The 21,766-nt window shown below is 32.6% G+C and overlaps 1 protein-coding gene across 4 annotated transcripts in view; it reads right to left on the bottom strand.

Moving 5' to 3' along the window:
• SHOC2 (SHOC2 leucine rich repeat scaffold protein) overlaps positions 1–21,766 on the bottom strand; it is a 74,529-nt gene that overhangs the window by 26,736 nt on the left and 26,027 nt on the right. For all 4 annotated transcript variants that reach the window (XM_054581501.1, XM_054581497.1, XM_054581499.1 and 1 more), the window contains exon 3: positions 2,534–2,671. In XM_054581501.1, coding sequence (XP_054437476.1) covers positions 2,534–2,671 — 138 coding nt within the window. The remainder of the gene's footprint in view (positions 1–2,533; positions 2,672–21,766) is intronic.

Genomic DNA, 21,766 nt, shown 5'->3' with positions numbered 1-21,766 from the left:
ATAACCAAAAAAGTCCTATATCTATCAAAGGAATTAAAATTGTTCTAAAAAATATTTCTACAAAGAAAAATCTTGATCCAGGTGGTTTCACTGATGAATTTTACCAAATATTAGGGAAGAAATAATAAATTTTTTATTTTTTTAAAGATTTTATTTATTTTTAGAGGAGGGCAAGGGAGTGAGAAAGAGAGGACGAGAAACATCATTATGTTGTTGCCTCTCACACACCCCATACTGGGGACCTGGCCTGCAACCCAGGCACATGCCCTGACCAGGAATCGAACTGGCAACCCTTTGGTTCACAGGCTTGCACTCAATCCAAAGTCACACCAGTCAGGGAGAAATAAAACGAATTTTAAACAAACTTCCAAAACTTGAAAAGAAGGGAACACTTCCCAGTTTATTATATGTAGCTAGCATTATCCTGAAACTAAAACTAGACAGAGGTTTTATAACATTATACATTAATATACTGTTCTTTGAAAACAAGTAAGTAAACTTAATTCTTAAGACATCTACTAGAATGTATCTTTTTCCCATTATTTCTTTTAGTAAGCAATTTTAATCTTACTCTCTGGGTTTTTGTCAAGTTCAGGAAAATACTATAAAATTTAATTTTATTAGTTTCTTTATTGCATTACCTTTATTCTTTTTCCACAACTTCTAGTCCTGTCTCCCATGACTTTTTTCACTTATTTTGTATTTCTTTTTTTGTTCTAGATTCTAGAGGACTTCTTCCACTTATCTTACACATTATTCTTTTTGCCTTTGGGTGTGTTCATATTATACAGTATTTTCACTAATTTCATATGGCAAAGGTATTCTAAAAAGTGTACTCTTTGTTTCCTTTTTAAATAAGCCTGATCACATTTTGTAGATGCAATATGTATCTTTTCTATGCTTTTCTTCTTCTACGGTCAATTCTCTGTTCATCTTGGCCATTTCAACAGACTTTAAAGGGAGAAAAATAAGAAATAATTGTGTTCAGTTCCTATTGAACCAAAAATCTGATTCTTATATTTATATAAGAAATTTGGTAAAATATTTATGAATATTAACAGAACAATTCATTATGTGTTTTAGATCATCTTGCCTTTCAGAGATAATTTTAATCCAATTACAACTAGTTAATTAGAATACTTAGTTTGCTGCCATTACAAATAGTAATGTTATTTAAAGAGCTTTGGACCAAGAATCAGGAAGACATAAGTTCTAGTGACTAGCTATTATAGCCTCAAGACGTCTCAGATTGCTTTTATGTAAATAAATTGTTGTCACATAACCTAAGACAGTCTATTATAACGTATTAAAAACTCCTTAACAACTGCTTTTGTTTCAAGTAATGGTAGACCAGGTGGGTAATTCAAGCAAACCCTCCCATTGTAAAAAACAAACATCACTTCTAAAACAAAAATCAGAGAGTTAACACACTAACACCAATTTCCAGGCCAGAAAGTGCTGGGAACCCAGAAACAAGCAAAAACACTGGTGACGATTTTATCCTGTGAGTGCTTTCCTAACTAGAAGATACAACTGAAAGGCTAGGGCATGCTTCTGCTGAGAGTCAAAATCTAGTAATCACTATCAACTGGGACCCTACAGGGCTGCACCTTAGTACTAAGAGTGAACTGGAAGTAAAACAGCCCAACATTTAGTCTGTAGCTTGCCTTTGAATCACCTGGAGGATCAGGATAATCTCAGGCCATAGAATATAAATGAATTAAAGGGTCCCTTAGGTATGATAGAAGGAATCAAAAATCCTTCTGGAGAAAGGTATCATCATAGGTCTCATATGATTTAGTAATAGAACTTCATAAATATTCATTATTGAAATTCATAAATTAAGTACAGATGTAATTGTTTCTGGGAAAATATTATAGTAACCTATAGCACATCAATAACTAAAAAGGTGTTCAAATTTTTCAAAACTCCCTTCACCGTTTACACAAATTTATGGGCATTTAGAAAAATAAACAAGACTATGTAAATACAGAACATTATCACAGTAAGCATAATTTAACTTTTTGTAGTTTGGCTAAGTCTTTGAAACAGAGTTTGAACTTCAAGACATTTTGTACATCTCTTCTCTTATTCCCTCAATATTACAGAACACACTTAAACTATATTGGCTATGTTTTAAAAACTAAGCAGTAATGGTTTTATTTTTCAGTGTGCTCTACTTTGGCAAAGAAGGAACCACACTTTATACAATAGCATGTAACATTCTGAAATCAGTAAGATTGAAAATGCACACATTCTGCAATTTAAGCACAGAGCTACAGTATAATATATACATATGACTTAATATCCTATAATCCGATGGAGCTCATTTTCAAAACCTAATTATTTTCTTTGCCAGGAAATGGAAATAAAGAGTGATTTTAAAATAATATCTTTTAGAAGTTTTACTACTTTGACAATGTTGAATTTAATCTTTTAATATTTATTATCAAAATGGATCAAAAATAGTCTTTTAATTTCTAAGCAGCTATAAATGATTCATCAATATCTCCTTTCTCCTCTCATACCATACCTATAGTATCTGGGAGGTCTAGCAGTTCATTGTGCTGCAAGTCTAGGTTGGTTATCTGTGTGCAGTTTCCAATCTCCTTTGGAAGGTGTTCAAGTTGATTGTGAGCTACATCCAGCGTAATGAGGTTACATAATTCACCTGTGAATTGACCAACACAAAAATTTAGTAAGAATATATTAAACAACACTGAAAGAAAAAACTTCATTTTCTGTATCATAATTATACTTTCTTTCTGAAAAAGTTAAAAGTCAAACACAAAACCTAGAACCGTTATTTGAAAATGGCATCTTACAAATATTGAATTATTATGTTGTGGACCCAAAACTAATATGCTGTATCTCAATTATACCTCAAAAAAAAAAAAAAAAGAGAAAATGACATGAGATAAAATTAGAATGTTGACTGTAAATGATTACCAATCAATATTATACATATATATAGTAAATAACCAATTCAATCACAAACATTTACATTTGTATATTCCAAGAGCTCACTAATTTTTTAACTAAATTTAACAAAATATGAGCTTCGAATTCAATTTCAGAGTCACTTTCTACTTCAAAATATATATGCTCTCAAATAAACATATCTTTTGATGTTATATAAATATGTAAATTGAAACTGCTTCTCAATTTAATAGTACTCCAACGGGATAGAAAATAAGGAATATTTCTCCTTTTCATACTGGTTGAAAGGGCTGTATTGACAATACACGTTATTCCTAATGTTATTCTGTCTTGAAACACTTTATCATTTTTAACAGATACATTTGTTCCTTCACGATTTTTTTTAAGGTAAAGGCTGTAAAAAGATGAACAAATAAAGTGCATAGAACTCTGAAAACTGGGTGTGGCATACATTATTAAGCCACAAATAAACACAGGCCAAAAAAGAGAAAATAGAGAAACTGAATTTCATCAAAATTAAAAACTTATGTGCATCAAATGACACTATCAAGAGAGTGAAGAGCAACTCACGGAAGGGGAAAAAATATATGCAAATAATATTGGGTTTGCCAAAAAGTCCGTTCAGTTTTTTCCATAAAATAAGACACATTTTTCATTTTCACCAATAACTTTATTGATTTGGATATTCTGAGTATGTCAACTAGCTCCCACTATTGGCTTCCAGTGGATAGAGGCCAGGGCTGCTGCTAAACATCTTCCAGTGCATAAGAGAGCTCCACAGCAAAGAATTATTTGGCCAGAATGTCAATAGTACCAAGAAACTTTGCAAATCACTTCTGACACATTGGATCAGTCACAGCACCTTCTCCATACACTGCATCTATCTGTTTTTGGATTTCAGTTGTGTTTTTACCTTTCTTGAAATAACAAAATGGTGCATTATTTTCTTCCATCTTCAATATTAAAATGGATGCACAAAAATTCACCAATTTTGATAAGATTTTTTTAATACATGCTGATATTACAGCTGTCACAATACAATCTAACAAAATTGTTTTGAAGGAAGTTAAAGACAACTAAGCACTACTAGAGCCATCGTACAGAAAAAAACTAAACTTTTTGGCCAACTCAATAATTCTTAGGTTAAAACAGAACAAAACACTGTTACCAAACATATTTGTAGCCTTTTTCACTATTCAGGATGCCAGTTTGACACTTCTGACCATAGAAACAAATTAATTAGCAACATTTTATGAAAGGAACTTGCACAGGACTATCTAATATTAAAACTAAAAAAAACAAACAGAAAAAAACAACCTTAATTGTTTTTTAAAAGCAGAATATAATCACCTATACTCAAATTACGTTAAATCCCTTTTGATTTGCCCTGGCTGGTGTGGCTCATCTGGTTGGGTGTCATCCTGCAAACAAAAAGGGTCGTGGGTTCGTTTCCCAGTCAAGGTACAGATTTGGTCCCTAGCCAGAGCACTTACCAGAGGCAACCGATGAAAGTTTCTCCCCCTTTCTTTCTCCCTCCCTTTCCCTCTCTCTAAAATCTAATCTAAAATAGGATTTAAAAAGGTTCCCTTTTGATTTGTGTAAATCACCACATGGTAACAATTATTTATTTTAAGCATATATTCTCTCCAGGAAGTTATCCTCCAGTAATACAACTCTCTGCAAATAAAATCGTGTGAATACCAACACACAAGAAGAGTGTCATCTAATAACACTAATACTTCTTTCTCATAATCTAGTAATTCCTAAAGATTTTGAAAATGCTTAAACCTCAGAAACTGTGATTTAATTTTTTTAACAGCATCAGCACATAAAAATAACAAGTAAAATTTGATCTGTTAGTGCATGAAATACAATAAACTCACAACTAAATTTTATATATATATTATTGAGTTATATTTGAAAATTATTTTAGATTTTCCCAAAAATCCATGAATAAATTTTAAGAGATTCATAAAGAATGTTTTCTCTTAAGAACTTTCAATTTTCTTCTGTCCAATGAAAAAAACCTAATAAACTTCAGGGAAATTTATCTTTATAAAAATTTTCCATGAAAATCTAAAATATTTTCCAAACTAATCCAGACTTTCCTAGTTAATGCAATTAACATAGATATTTAGTGTGGTTTTGAAAAATAAAAAGAATTTAAGATCTCTCTGTAAGGGGAGTAGTTAGGGGGATGTGGCAGGATAGGGAAAAAAAGAGAAAGAAGTCATGGATGTGGACAACAGTGTGGTAACTGCAGGGAGTGGAGGGATGAGTGGAAGTGGAAAGAGGATATAGGGGTGATAAATGGTAATAAAAGAATATACAATAAAAAGTGGACTATTAAAAAAAGATCTCTCTCTTTAGAGTAACACTCAAAACTGCCCCAGCTCCTCTTGTTTGAATTCAAATAATCAGAAACATTTTAAAAGTCTGAATATACAATAAATTCTGCACTAGATAATACTGTGCCAGGGAAAGAGCCTATGTTACCATTTGCAAGGGATAGGATATTAAACCTTTAAACAGTTCATGGAATATGTTCACACTATTTACTACTTCTATATTCTGGCCAATTATAGTACCTTTAAACATTTGTTTCACCACATATAATCCGAATATTATTAAAAAACAAAAGTATATCTGTGATGATTCTAAAGGATAATAAACAAGATGTCAACAGTGACTTGTTACTGGCTGGGTTTAAGTGTGGTCTTTATATTCTATTTTTATACATTTGTATTTCAAGATTTTTTTATTGTTTTTGTACATTTTTTAATTGAAAGGGGAAAAAGGGAGATTTGAGAGGTAACACTAGCAGTCTTTCCTACAGTCTTCGTGGCGGAACATTCTCTGACCCATAAACAGAAGTTTCCTATCTGTGGAGCACATGTATTTTGTAGTGAAAACAAATGCATCATTCTATCTATCATATTGATTGCATCAGCCATTAATATGCATCTTATGACTCATGTGTTTTCCATACTTACTAAGCAGTCTTTTGATTTTATATTTGACTCCCCACATAGATTTGCCTACAGAGAGAACACTAACTTCATTCATTTATCCATTCTACAAATGTTTATTAAACATCTACCATGTGCCAAACACTATTCTAGGGTCTTGAGGATACAATAGGATAAGAGACAAAACTCCTGTCTTCAAAAAACTTATATTTTAATAAGTAAAAATATACAAATTAATATATGATCATGGTGAGGAAGTTAAAAGCTATGAAAGAAAATAATGCAGGCTAAGAGTAAGACTGTGATGGGGGAAGGAGAAATTAAGAGGTATTGATAATAAATAGCCAGGAAAAGTGACCCTGGTAAAGCAGCATTTGAGAACAGACCTGAATAATGGGAGAGGGATGAAGCAATGGTACTAGACTCTGTGGAGAGGGTGTTCCAGGCTGAGGGAATAGAAAGCACAAAGCCTCTGAGGCAAGACAGTTCAAAACCCAACAGAAGGTCAACATGGCTGGGATAATGAGTAAGGAAGAAAGTGGTAGGAGATGAAGTAGCCAGAAGTCAAATTCATTTAGGGTCTTGTAGGCTAAGGTAAAGACTTCAGTTGTGACTTAAGGAGGTAGTGGTGATGGTAATAAGAGTGGGTTTTTTAAATTATTATTTTTGGAGCAGTTTTATGTTTACAGAGAAACTACACAGAAAGTAGAATCCCCATATACCCCCTTCTGCATACAAAGTTTCCCCTATTCTTAACATCTTGCACTATATGGTACATTTGTTACAGTTGGTAAACAACCACTGATACATTAATATTATAAACTAAAAGTCCATGTTTGACATTAGTATTCACCCTTCGTGTTGTCCAGGTCTGTGGGCTTTGATAAATGCAGATTAGCATGTATCCATCATTAAAGAAGAGTTTCACTCCCCTAAAAAACGCCTGTGCTTCACTTATTTATTCATCCCTCTCTCCCTCTCCCAGAACCCCTGGCAACCATTCATCTTTTTCCTTTTTCCTTTACTAGAATATTATATAGTTGGAATCATATAGTACACAGCTTTTTCAGATTGGCTTCTTTCATTTAGCAATAAGCATTTAAGGTCTTTTTGTGGCTTGATAATTCATTTCTTTTTATCCTTGAACAATGCTCCATTGTACGGGTACCACATTTGTGTATCATTAATTTACTGAAGGACATCTTGGTTGCTTCCAATTTTTAGCAACTGTAAATACAACAGCTAAAAAACATTCTGTGCGCAGGTTTTTTGTATGGACATAGCTTTTAACTCTTTTGAGTAAATGACTAGGAGCATGACTGGTAGATTGTACAGTAAGACTATGTTTAGCTTTGTAAGAAACTGCCAACTGTCTTTCTAAGTGACTATCAATTTACATTCCCACCAGTAACAAATGTGTTTGCACCAGTATTTGGTGTTTTGGATTTTAGCCATTCTAATAGGTATTTAGTAGTGGGGGTTGTATTTTCAAAGTATAGTTTTACAGGATATTAGGTAGTTTTATGGAAAAGCAATAATAATGTGTCAATATCTGCCATAAAAAAACTTAGAATCTATTCTTAGGAAAATAAGATCTACTTTAAAATATAATAAAAAGAAGAACGTTATAAACATAAAGTAGTAGGTATATATACATATACACAAAGTGATGAGTAAACAGGGAAGTGAGATTCTAACTACGTGGATTGGTGAAAGCTAGAGTTTAAAAGATAATCAGGAACTACAAAGATATTCCAAAAAAAAAGAAATAATATGAGGAAAACAGGGAACAAACAAAAAAAATCATGGGCTCCACAATTCCTTTGCAAGGTATGTATTTAAAAGAAATAAGTCTTTATGCTTAACAAAAGTCTTGTATGACAATAACACAGTAGCACTATTTTTATAGCCCCAGTGTAGATCAAACAGAATGGATAAATTGTGGCAACTGTGGCATATTCATACTACAAAATATTATGTAGTAATAAAATTGAACAATCTCTGATTACATATACCAATATGATGAATAATGCCAAGTAGAAGTTGAACACAACAATTTCATATCTATATATCTGTATCTGTGTGTGTATATATATATATATATATATAAAATATGATACCATTTATATTAAAACAAGGAAAATTAATGTGTGCTGGTAGAAGTCAAGATACTAGGTTACCCTTGATGGGAATGGTGACTGAAAGGTTTCCTAGGTGGTCTTGATCTATTTTTTTTAACTGAGATACTGATTACACAGTTTGCAAACGATCTTGACTTACAGATTTATGATATTTCAATAAAAAGTAGGAAAAAAAAGAAAACAGTCTCTGACCTAAGTCCCTACTTTTGAATCTGGCTTAATCCAACCATGGCAGACAAACAGAAAAAAAGGTATTTTTAAAATGTGTATTAGATGCAGAATAATCAACATATTTTAGTAAAACACTGTTTTTTTCCTCTATGGACGTTCTCTAAAGTCTAAACTAATTTCATTTTGAAAAATGTACTTTCCTTTTGTCCTGTCTTTGGAGGACACAAAGACTGCAATCTCTACCCAAAACTTTTTAAGCATAACATCCAGCTATCGAGCAGGCTGGATACATCCCTTCTCAAAAGTAACAACACTGACTAGACTCATGTTGGAATTCTTCTTGTTATTTCTACATGCAATATAGTCTCCCAGGTTACACTAACATACTATACTCATTTTCATTTTGTAATACAGAAAGGCAGCATTCCACCTGCGAAAAGCAGTGGGATACATGGCCCCTGATATCCAGAAATTAGATAATTGGACTATAAAACAAACATTCATGAAACAACAGAAGAGCAACTTTAGGAGGAAAGAAGTTTTTTTTTTTCCTCCTTCTGGAGACTTCAGGTAATTAAAATTCTAAAATACCAATTCCTGAGGATTATCTGACACTTTTCTAAGTTTCCCATATTACTTAAGAATGATCTTTGACTTTTAGTATGCTAAAAATATTTTATATATGCTTTGGTCTTAATGAATATTTGATTAAATAAGTGACAAAACGAGTAACAAAGAAACATTATTATACAAATATTTGAATACATTATGTCCCTATAACAGAAGATATACTGAGCATTAATTCAGTCAGTCAGACAAAAATAATATTCTTATGCGCATGGTCTCTTTACTAGGCACTAAAGATAACAAAGAGACTACGATATCCTAAATAGTTATTCTTAAGAAACTTAAAGTTAGGAATAGACTATATGTAATTTGAGGGGGGCTAGGGGGCGCTCTGCTTATGAAATTTCACTATTAAAGCACTATTCTTTTGGGTCTTCAAGGTCATCAGTGGTCAAAATTCTCTAAGGTGATCATTCCATTCACTTATTTATTCAAGAAAAATGGATTGTGTACCTACTGGAGATTAAGCAGTGAAGAAAACAAAGTCTGTTCTCATGTAGCTTACATTCTAGTATGTAGGGAGTAGGAATCAGAAAATAAGGAAATAAAGTGACAAAAAGCAGTAATTGCTGTAAACAAAAATATAGACAGAAAAGGGAGCTGGGAATAAGTGTATTGAGAGAGCAAACTGTGAGCCTATTTGAATTGAACCACTGGGCATAAGAGGAAAAAGAGAAGGGAAGGAAAGAGACCTAGGGTTTTAAATGTCAAACTAAGGAATCTGGACCTTTTTGATCATGTAATAAAGCACAATTTAAAGTATTTGAACAAAGCATGATAATCAGAATGCCATTCTGAAAAGACTATTTTCTCATAGATTTGAATGGATGGACTGGAGAAAGCAGAATTAGAAAGTACAGTCTGGCAGCAAGCTACTGCAATTAGCCCACATTAACTAATGTGAAGGCCTGTGGCAAATCAATAGCACTAGGATGAACAGGCCCACTACAATAGCTACTCAGGTGGTTTAAAAAGCAATCGAAATGCAACAAGAACAGTGATGCTCAAATTATATATAATGAAGGCCCAGTTTTGTGGTTTTGTTTTTTTTCCCCAATTTGTTTTTATAAAATACAAACTTCTAATTTTTGTTCCTAACTTGTGGCAAACTGGTAATAAAAAATTAGTGGTTCCATGCTTGTCTGGTGAGTAGGCCACACCTGGACTACAACTAGAGCAAAAGAAAAAAAATCCTCTGATTTGAAGATCTTGAACCTGGCTGACAGAGAAATGATGCAATTAAGAGAAAGAAATGAAATCTGAAAGAAGAGTTTTCAGTAAGAAGTTATATTTTAATCACACTGAATTGGAGATACCAGTGAGACATCAAGATAAAATATCTAATGGTTAATTAGGAAAAACAATAAAAACATACAGGTGTGAAGAAAATATGATCTTGATAGAACACTTTTGTTCTAAAGAGAGAGTTGGGGTTAGTGTCTGCAAAGAGTCAAGTATTGGACTTCTGGCTAATGGTAATGGTGGAGGTCTGGATAAATTATCAAAACTCTGGATAAATTATTTTTAAAAAACACATTATAAATGCATGCAGAAAGACCAAAAGCAGATAGAAACTGGAGAGAATTCAACTCTTGCTGAAAGAGAACTGTGTAGGCAGATTTCTGAGATGGCCCCAACAATCCTGCCTTATATATATAACTGTATACATTGTATAATTACCCTTTCCTCTGAGCGTGAGCTGAACTTAGTGACTTGCTTCTAATGAATGAAATATCACAAAGGTGATGAGATGCCACATCTGTGAGTAGGTTACAAAACATTGTAACTTCCATCTTGCTAGCACTCTCTCTATCACATTCTCAGCTTACACCCTTTAAAGAAGCAAGCTGCCATGTTGGAGAGGACCAATATGGCAAAGAATTTAGCACAGTCTCTAGCCAACAGCCCCTAAGAAATTGATATCCGTAGTCCAACAACCTGCTAGGATCTGAATCCTGACAACAACCACATGAGCTTGTCATTACAGTTCATCTGCTTATACTATACAATTGAGACAAATGTATTTGAAAAAATAAATTAAAATAAAATATTAAAAAAAAGAGTTTCTAGATTGCCCTCGCCAGTGTAGGCTTAGTTGGCTGGGCATCATGCCACAAAGCAAAAGATCACTGGTTCAATTCTCATCAGGGCACATGCCTGGGTTGTGGGTTCTGTCAGACTGGTGCACATGCAGGAGGCAAACGATCAATGTTTCTCACAGCAATGTTCCTCTCCCTTTCTTTCTCTCTCCTTTCCCCCTCTAAAAATAGACAAATAAAATCTTTAAAAAATAAAAGTTTCTAGATTGACTTCTATTTCTCACCACGATACAACTAGAAAATGACAAAATACAGCTGTCCCTCCTAATCTGCAAGGGATGTGTCCCATGACCCCCCCCTCCCGTAGATGTCTGAAACCAGACTGTACAGAACCTATATATACGATGTTTTTTTCTGTACATACATACCATATGATAAAGTTTAATTTATAAATTAGGCACAGTAAGGAATTAACAATAACTTATAGTAAAATAGAATTATAATGTACTATAATAAAAGATATGTAAAACAGTATTTCTCAAAGTATCTTACTATGCTATACTCACTTTTTACTTAAAGGAAACATTTTATAGTTCTCCTTGGCATATCCAAATTGCCAGCACCACTACTCTTGCAGTTTGGGGCCATTATTAAATAAAATGAGGGAACCTAAGCAGAAGGACTGCAATACTATGACAGTTCATCTGATAACCAAGATGGCTACTAAGTGACTAAGGAGCAGATAGTATAATACGCTGGAAAAAGGAGTATTTCATGTTCTGGGTAGGACAAAGTAGGAAGGCATGAAATTTCATCACACTACTCAGAAAAGTGTATAGTTTAAAACTTATAAATTATTTATTTCTGGAATATTCCATTTAATATTTTCTGACTGCAGGTAACTTAAACCAAGAAAGTGAAACTGTGAATAAGGGGCGGACTGCTGTATACAAGAAAATTGTAGAGAGCAGACAACAGCTATACATGGCTGTGATCCTGGATATAAAGAGAAGAAACTGTATGAGCACTATAATTGTCCTACATAATTGTCTGGCATGATCCGGGCCATAAAAAGAGCAGGGAAGGAATACCAAACTAAGGCCAACAGTCTTACCAGTTGTGGCAAAAGATTTGAGTTTAGGAAGGGCCAAGTGGCCAGAATATTTTAAGAAGAATTTGAGAGATTATAGAGAGATAAGAGACATACAAATAGATCTGTGCAATCTGCAGAAAAGTTCCTTTCAGTCTTTGCCTGAGTACTGATCTGCATACATGTAAAAAGAAATTACCAAAGGCTAAGTGAAGAACCAGCAAAAACAAGCAGTAGACCACAAAATTCCTAGCAGTCACACAGGCTAGGAATAGTCTGAGTTCCTACCAGGCAGAAATAAAAGACCTCATAATACACAGTGCCATCAAGGAGATTCCTCAGGAAGATATCAATTTAGTAGTGTGGCTAAGTTAGATCTAGACTACAGGCTACTCTGAAGCCACTATAACAAAATTTAAAAGCCAGCCACAAAAGGATCGAACTGACTCCAAGTAACTTAACAGTAAGCCAGAACAAAGTTCAGCACTATTTGAAAGAATACAATAAAATCTAAGATCCAAAAAGAGAAGAATTATAATGAATTATAATCCTGGACATCCAATTTAAAATATTATCAGGCATGCAAAGAAAGAGGAAAATATAACCCACAGCCAGAGGAAAAATCATTCCACAAGCTATACAGAAATAAAAGAGATGATGGAAGTAGAAGAAAGATATTAGAAAAGCTCCATATATTTAAAAAAGAAAAAAAAAAAAGGACACCCAAATACAATATACGGAGGTTAAAAGTACAATATCTAAAATTAAAATTTCATTGTATGGGATTAACAATAGATTTAGACATTGAAGAAATGATACAAAATTTTTCAGTAGAAACAACCTGAAATACACACACAAGAAAAATAGAACATCAATGACCTAAAAGACAATATAATGTATGACATACAATATACATCTTATGTAGAGATCCAGAGAGAGGAGAGAAAAGCAATGGAAGGGCCAAAAGGGAAAAATTTCAAGAAATAAAGTCTAAAATCTTTCCACCTTTTTTAAAGCAATTTTATTTATTTATTTTTTAGAGAGAGGTGAAGAGAGGGAGAAAGACATGGATGAGACACTTGCCCCAACCAGGGACCAAACCTGAATCCCAGGCATGTGCCCTGACCAGGGGTTGAACCCAAGAACCTTTGCTTTGCTGGACAACACTCAATGAACTGAGCCCCACTGGTCAGGGCCAAAATCTTTCCACCTGTGATAAAAACCATAAACCCACAGATCCAAGAAACTCACAAACTCCAAGCAGAAGAAACATGAAGAAAACCAAATACAGGCACTTTGTAAACACACTGCTAGAAACCAGGCACCAGGCACAAAGAAAAAATATTAAAAATATACAGAGAAAAAAAGACTTTAGAAATACAGAAATAAAGATAACAACAAAATTCTTGTCAGAAAGTAGGCAAGCCAAAACAAACAGAAATAAGAGACATATCTTTAAAATATTGAAAAGAAAAGCTATCAAACTGGAATTCAATACCAGGAAAATAGCTTTCAGAAATCCAAGCAAAATAAAGGCTTCCAGACAAACAAAAGCCTACAGAATTCATTATGAGAAGACCTGCACTACAGTATATATTAAAGGAAGTTTTTTAGCAAAAGGAAAATATCAGATAGAAATTCAGATCTACACAAAGAATGAAAAGTACTTGAAGGGGTAAATACATGGGTAAATATTAAAGATCTTTTTCACACTTTTTAATCTCTTTAAAAAATAACTGAAAAAGATGGATGACATCAAAAGACACAAGAACCATAAAGAACCTAAAAGAATTCATAATTACCAAAGCTGGAACAATTTGAGCAAAAAAAAAAAAAAAAAGAAAGAAAAAAGATAAAAATAATATTGAATTGTAATCCACAGAATAGAATGACTCCAGACTAATATAATTAAGTAATTGCATAAATGAATAAATGGAGAAGGGACAGCTCTTTGTTATATAAAAATTTCAATTAATAAATGCAAAAAAAAAAGGAAAAGGTGAAATACAGTAGTAATTATTTAAGGAAAGGTCCACTAATGAATGCTAAAATTAATAAGCAAAAGATTAATGCACAACCTCAAACTAGTAATGAGAAAACACCATATAAAAAATAATTAGTGATATATTCCATATCACTAAGCAGTACTCTTCAAAAGTATCAACGTCATAAAAGAAAAGGAAAGACATTTAGTATTTCTGACTGTCAGAGGTTAGAGGAGACTACAGACATGTGACTACTACTAAGTGTAATGTGGGATTCTGAAGCAGAAAAATGACATTAGTGGAAAAATTGGTGAAATCAGAATAAGATTTGTAGTTTAGTTAATAGTACTATATACCAAGGTTAATTTCTTGGTTTTGATCATTGTACAATGATTACGTAGGATGTTACTATTAGGGGAAGCTGAACAAAGGGTATGTGGGAACCCTCTGTATTGATTTTGCAACTTTCCTCTAAGTTCAAAATTTGTTCAAAATAAAAAGCTTTAAAAAGATATGGTTTAGCCCTGACTGGTGAGGCTCAATGGATTGAGCACCAACCTACAAACCAAAGGTTCACAAGTTCGATTCCCAGTCCAGAGTACATGACTGGGTTGCAGGCCAGGTCCCCAGTAAGGGGTGCACAGGAGGCAACCACACATTGATGTTTCTCTCCCTCTCTTTCTCCCTCCCTTCCCATCTCTAGAGAAGATAAAATCTTTTTTAAAAAAATTTTTAAAAGATATAGTTTAAAGCAAAAACAATGGCCACATATTATTATGGGATTTATAATATATGAGGAAGTAAAAATGAATGATAGTAAGTGCACAAAGAATGGAAGAAATCCAAGTGCTATACTGTAAAATTCTTAGGATATATGTGAAGGTACATACTATCTGAATGTAGACTGTGTTAGGTATGATACGTACTGTAAATCCCAGAGCAGACACTAAAAAAAAGAGTAACAAAGATGTATAATATGTGAACAGTTGAGATAAATGGCATTTACCAAAAAATCCAAAAGAAGGCAAGAAATGAAGAAAGGACTAAGTAACAAATGACACAAAATAAATAGCCAGATGGTTAATTTTAACCCAATCATATTAATATATTAACTATATAGCTAATATATAGTTAATAATATATAGTTTATAGTTAAACTATATTAACTAACATATAACAATTATAATATTAATAACAATTAGTATAACTGGGTTTTAAATATTAAAATATAAATATATTAAATATAAATGGTATAAACCCTTCAATTAAGGCACAAACTGTCAAGACAGGATAAAGACACAGCACACCTAACTTATATGCTATCTACAAGAAACCATTACTTTAAAAAAGATGTAAAAATGATATACAATGTAAGCACCAATCAACAAGAAAGCTGAAATAGCAGTAATAGCAAATAAAATAAATTTCAGAAAAGAAATATTCCCAAGAATATTACCAGAGGTAAAGACATTTTATAATAAAATGTCACCTCATCAGAAAGAAAATTTTAAGTATATATACAATAAATAACAAAGTTTTAAAATAAAATAAAAAAATAATAGCACCAAAAGGAGAAAGACAAACTATTATACTTGATTAGTTTAACACTCACTCATTTCTCACTAATTGACAGAAAAATCAATAGGGGTATGGAAGAAATGAATAACATTATCCTCCTACTTGACCTTGTTCCAAAAAACAACAGCATAATGCACATTTTTCCAACTGCAAATAGAACATTTACCAAGGCACACCATATTTTATAAATGAAGAACAAGAAATATCTGAAACTCTCTCTCAAATACTTGGATATTGAACAATTTTAAATAATCCACAGGTGAGAGAAGAAATAACAAGAGATATTTAGAAAATATTTTCAACTGAAGAATAATAAAAATAGAACACATCAAAATTTGTATGCTGCTTTAAAAATAGTGCCTGGACAGAGATTTATAGCTGTAAATGCTTATATGACTGGTCCTTGAACAACACGGGGGTTAGGGACACCAAACCCCGTGCAGTCAAAAAATCAAGGCATAACTTTTGACTTTCCAAAAACCTAACTACAGTCATCCCTCAGTATCCATGGGGGATTGGTTCCAGTACCTCCATGGATGCCCAAGTAACTTATATAAAATGGCATAGACCAATGTATAGGCAGCCCTCTACATCCATGGATTCCCAAACATGGATGGAAAATACTATTTTCCATCTGCAGTTAGCTGAATCCCTGAATGGAAAACCCACAGATACAAAGGGCCTACTGTGTATTTACTGAAAAAAAATCCACGTGTAAATGGACCCCAGCAGTTCATCAAATCCATTTTGTTCAAGGATCTACTGTATAACGAAAAGAAGAAAGGTTTGAAATCAATCTAATAATTGAGAAAAGTAGACAAAGAAGAGCATATTAAATCTTTGACAGATTCAAACTATCAAAATTCAACTGAGAAATAGAAAACTCAAATAACTCTTATTAACTAAATTAAATTACTCATTAAAATCCTTCCTACAAAGGAGACCCTAGTCCCAGATTACATAACTGATAATTCTTCTAAACATTTGAAGGAATAATATTAATTATATGCAGACTCTACCAGAACACAAAACAACTCTTGCCCACTCATTCTATGATATGAAGCTAGCATTACCTGTAGCAAACCACACACACACACACACACACACACACACACACACAACTACAGATCAATATCCATGATGAATACAGATGCAAAAATCCTTAACAAAATTTTAGTAAGTTAAATTTAGCAATATATAAAAAGGCCCTATTGAAATGTATCTAGTAGGCACTCAAATATTGCTAAGTAAGTATGTAATTTAGGTTTTGTTTGTTTCACAAGTTGTGGCCTTCCCAGTGCTATCATTTGATCCTTTATTAAGGCTATATTTTAGAAATAACTCTTGTTCTTGAACTTATAGGAACATTTTTCAAATATTGAGTTTAGCTCTATAAAAATCACATCAAGTCTTACATGTATTTATAAAACTATATAATCCACAAGGGCTGGAAATACCTATCGCATAAGCTTGAATAGATTTAGGGACTTAGGTCAGAATTTATTCATTATTTAAATTTGTCTTATAGGACTTAATTCTCCCTTCCCATGCAAAGAAGGCTTCAATAGGTCTTCCAAGCAGCTGCTTTTGCAACTTAGCAACATGGGCAACAATGCTTACATTCCTTCGAAGGGTTCGAATGCAGTCCTTAAGAGCACAATGACTGCCCGCTTCCCCACACCTCAGCAGAACCAGAAGTCAATGATATCCTATCAAATCCTTCTTGAATAGCTCAAGTGCTATCTTCTGTTTCCCTCCTTCCTCCTTTAGCCATAATAACTTTTCCAGGTTTTTGTCTCTAAACGAAAGTCCTGATAACTTGATAACAATAAACTAAGTTAACAGTTCATTTCTAGGTCTCTAAGGTTTCACACTCAATCCCAGTCAAAAGGAGTTATTTACTAACAACTCTGCATTCCCTTTCCTGATTTATTTATTTTTCTTGGCAAACTAAGTTACTCATTAACACTTGTACAAAATACTCAAATGAGATAATTAAATAATGTTGCCTGGATCATGAAAGCAATTGTAACACCTCTGGAAGTTCTGGGAGAATTTCAAAAATTTTAGGGACTAGGGTTACAATGTGAGTTAATACTGAAAAATGGGTAATAGTACTAGGCTTCATTAAAATCTCTTCAAGCCACATTTATTGACACTCTATCATTTATTTTCTACAATAGTTCATAGAAAATTACATTATTGGGCATTAAAATCTGAGATCCTTCAACTTTTTAAAAATTGCTGATTCTGTTCTTTGTATTTTTGTGTAGTGATTATATATTGACTGTATGTCTAAATTGACCTATAAAATGTAACACTGCAGTATATTTGGAAATTGATATTTCAACAAATGTTACTGAGTCAAATGTGTTTTTAAAAAAAATGCTGATTCTATTTGTCATATACCTGAACACTGTGAGTTGTTTTTTAAATGTGTAAAAATGATCTGAGGTCTCAAAAAGCATATGCTTTAACATATCAGATTATTCACCTAAACAAAAAGGGTTATTTTGACAAATTCACATGAAATTGTTATCCTAAATAAATGATGTAACATTTTATTGAACATACAATGTAGAAAGAATAGATTTTTTTAAAATCCCTCTAACTTAGTTGTCTTAAAAAGAATAATATATCAGGGGGAAACTTTAAAGAAAGAGAAGAAAACCTGAAGTAGGCCATAATTCAATGAAAGAAAATAAATTGTAGGAATATTAGTGAGAGAAAAAAGTGAGATTTATTTCTGATCTGAAAGAGTAACCACTTCCTTCCTAGAAATTCTTTAAAACTTCCTTGTCCATAATTTCTGGAACTAAATTGATCAATTATTCAAACTGACTACCTGATTGCCCTCAATCTAATCCATCCAGGAAAAAAAGAGGAGAAGAAGAAATTTACAAAAGTACATCTCTGATACAAAACTCAAAGGACAGTTTGAGGTATAGGGGATGGTTATTTACTGTTTTCCCTCTGAAAACATGATTTCGCAACTCTTGGTGTACAAGGAGGGTCTCTTTCAAGGTAACAAATGATGAAAGGAGGTATGGAGAGGAAGAACAGAATATTGATCCATAAGAGAAAGCATTAACTAAGGTTTCCGTCTATCTACATGCCTTATATACAAAAGAAGAAAAATAAATGAACATTACCAAATGAGGTGTTCTCTTGGCTACTCTGATATATTACCTCTGGCTCTTCATATGCTTACACATATTCTCTGCTCAGTATCCTTTTACTATTTTCTGCCAATTTTCACCCATGTGAAAATTGATCACTGGTATCAAATCACATGGCGTTAACAAAGATGCCATTAATGTTAAAACAGATAAATGTTCTAATTTTAATATATTTTCCCTATAGGGCACCAGCATAGTACAACCTTCTGTAATAGTTAGATTACAAATATATTATTTAAACTAAACAGTTGATATATTTCAAAAACTTCTAGTTTCTTACATTCCTCAAATATACTGCTTAATACAAAATGGATGGCAAAATTGAAAGTGGCATACTTATAAAATAATTTGCATAAATTTTAGATTCTAAATTCTTATGGGTTTCAGCAAACTATATTAAAGGTGTGTAACACTTTAAAAAAATGTCAAATTTCCATTTTACATGACCTTTGTGCCTGGGTCTTATTTTTAAAATATTCTCAAAAGAGCTGACTTTATAGATTTTCTTTAAAAAGCAGTAAAGGAAGATCTGCATCACAGACAATAACTTTCTCCTTTATAATAAAAGATAATAGCTTTCAAGATTTTAGAACAAATCTACAGTCATAAGGGAACTGCAATCAAAACTACAATGAGATACCACTTCACACTTATGGAATGGCTGTAATAAAAAAGACAGAAAACAAGGATGTTGAGGATGTAGAAAAATTGGAGCCTTCATGCCCTGCTGCTAGGAATGAAAAATGATGAAGCCACTTAGGAAAACAGTCCAGTAGTTCCTCAAACTGTTAAACACAGAATTACCATATGACTCAGTAATTCCACTTCTAGGTACATACCCAGGAGAAATGAAAACAAATTTCCAAACAAAAACTTGTACAAAAATGTTCAAAAAATGTTGATAGTAATTTTATTCATAATAGCTAGAAAGTAGAAACAACACAAATGTTCAACACAACCAATGAATGGATAAATAAAATGTGGTATATTCATGCCATGGAATATATTCAACAATAAAAAGAAATGAAGTACTGATACATGCTACTACCTGGATAAATTTTGAATACATTACACTAAGTGAAAGAAGACAATCACCAAGACCATATTGCATATAATCCCATTTATATGAAATGTCCAGAATAGGAAAATCTATAGAAACAGAAAGTAGATGAGTGTTTGCCTAGGAAATTGGGAGAAAATAGGGAGTGGGTGACTATTAAAACAGAGTTTCTTTTGGGTGTGATGGAAATGTTCCAAGTTTGTGATGGTTGTACAGCTCTATGAACATGCTAAAAACCATTGAACTGTACACTTTAAATCTGTTAGTTGAATGGTATGTGAACTATCTCAAGCTCCTTACATCCTCCCCACCTCATAAAAAGAAAGGGGAAAAAAAACACTAACGCAGCTACACATAGAATAACCCAGCTTATTCTTTAAAAGTGCAGATCCCCTGGACCTTCCAGACCACTAAATCATAATCTATGGGAGTGGGACCCATTTTTTTTAGACTATTGGAGGCAGCACAGTGAGACCTAGGTTCACACTCTGACTCTGCCAACTAACTTCCTAGCTGCATGATCATCAGTAAATTATCTAATCTCTCTACATTTTCAGTTCCTTCTTCAGTTCAATGGGGGTGGAAGGGGATGCAAGAAGTACCTATTCCCTTGGGTTACTGTAACAATTTAATGAAATAATATACGTAAAGTATACATGTACAGAACCGTGTATGATGTATGACATATTATGCTCAAATAACAGCTATTCTTATTACCACAATTACGCTATTTTTACTGAACCTTTATTTTCTCATTCCCTTTAAGGAAACAGATAATGCAAGCTTTTGCGATGTTTGCCCCAAATCCATGCATCTAAATTAAACCTTATAAATCTTAACTCCTTAATAAGAAATATTAAGTTTTATATTTAAAAGTAGTTTACTTTCTACCTGATGCCCTTCTTAGGAAAAAAATAAGTAACATTTATGACAATAATAGTTTTACAGAAATACATAAGTTACAACATAAACTTTAATAATGTCACTAATGGTGGAAGGGTGCTCATTAAAAACCTAATTCTATGGTTATTTTTTAAATTACAAATTTAGGGGAAAAAGTCAAAATAGGGAGCCACAAATATCAATCATTTAATTAAATAAAATTTGCCAATTTAAAAAAATGCATTAATTTTTTAGTAAAAATGCTTAAATATCTATATGCTCAAGAACAACAGAAGTAAATTTAAAAACCCATGAAATAATTCTTTGCTTAAGAAATGTGCATTCTTAATTCCCAGGCAATTTGATAATATCACGATGGGGAAAAAAAATCCTTAAAAAGAGACTTCAAATGAATTAAAGCCAAAGTTTTAGAACGGACTATATAATACATACACAAAACAACAAGAAGATAGGAAATAACCTTTTTTATTTTTATATAAAAAGCCATCATTTCTTTCTTCAACAGCCTATAATTCTATTCCACAATGAGCCATACACACAGTTCAAATTTTGACTGAATCTGGTATGAAATCAAGTCTTTCAACGACCACTCTGAACACATGGAAAGGAACATTTCTATTCAAATTCCTGGGAATATTTAATATCTCATGAGTGAGTCATACTTTTTAAGTACAGTGCACTGCTTGAGAAAATCTATAATGATTTTTCTAAGTACATTTAAATAAACCAAAATTAAATAATGATTTTAAAGTTAGAGCCAAATGTAGTAACACCATACCTAAAACTTAAAACTAGATCTTTTTCAAAACTAGGTAAAAGTTTTTAAATACCCACAGAATATATCTCTACAAATCTGAGAGCCTAAAAAGAGAAAGTTTCCTTTATCACGCACCATAGACTAATGCTCAAAGCAACAAAATATTTAATTTGCCCGTTTTATTCAGAATAAATTGCCCTCTCATACAAAAGGAAAACTTTCCTTAAAAAGTTGCATAATCAATTTTGTCAATTTTTAAAAATTTATAAAAATGGCCACTAATACCTTTATCAATTTCTCAAAACTGATGTTGATGGTTTATTATAT

Source organism: Pteronotus mesoamericanus, unplaced genomic scaffold, assembly GCF_021234165.1.
Source record: "Pteronotus mesoamericanus isolate MK-2021 breed Mesoamerican mustached bat unplaced genomic scaffold, CSHL_Meso_final contig_657, whole genome shotgun sequence".
Lineage (NCBI taxonomy): Eukaryota > Metazoa > Chordata > Mammalia > Chiroptera > Mormoopidae > Pteronotus > Pteronotus mesoamericanus.
This window is presented reverse-complemented; position numbering and strand designations above follow the sequence as displayed.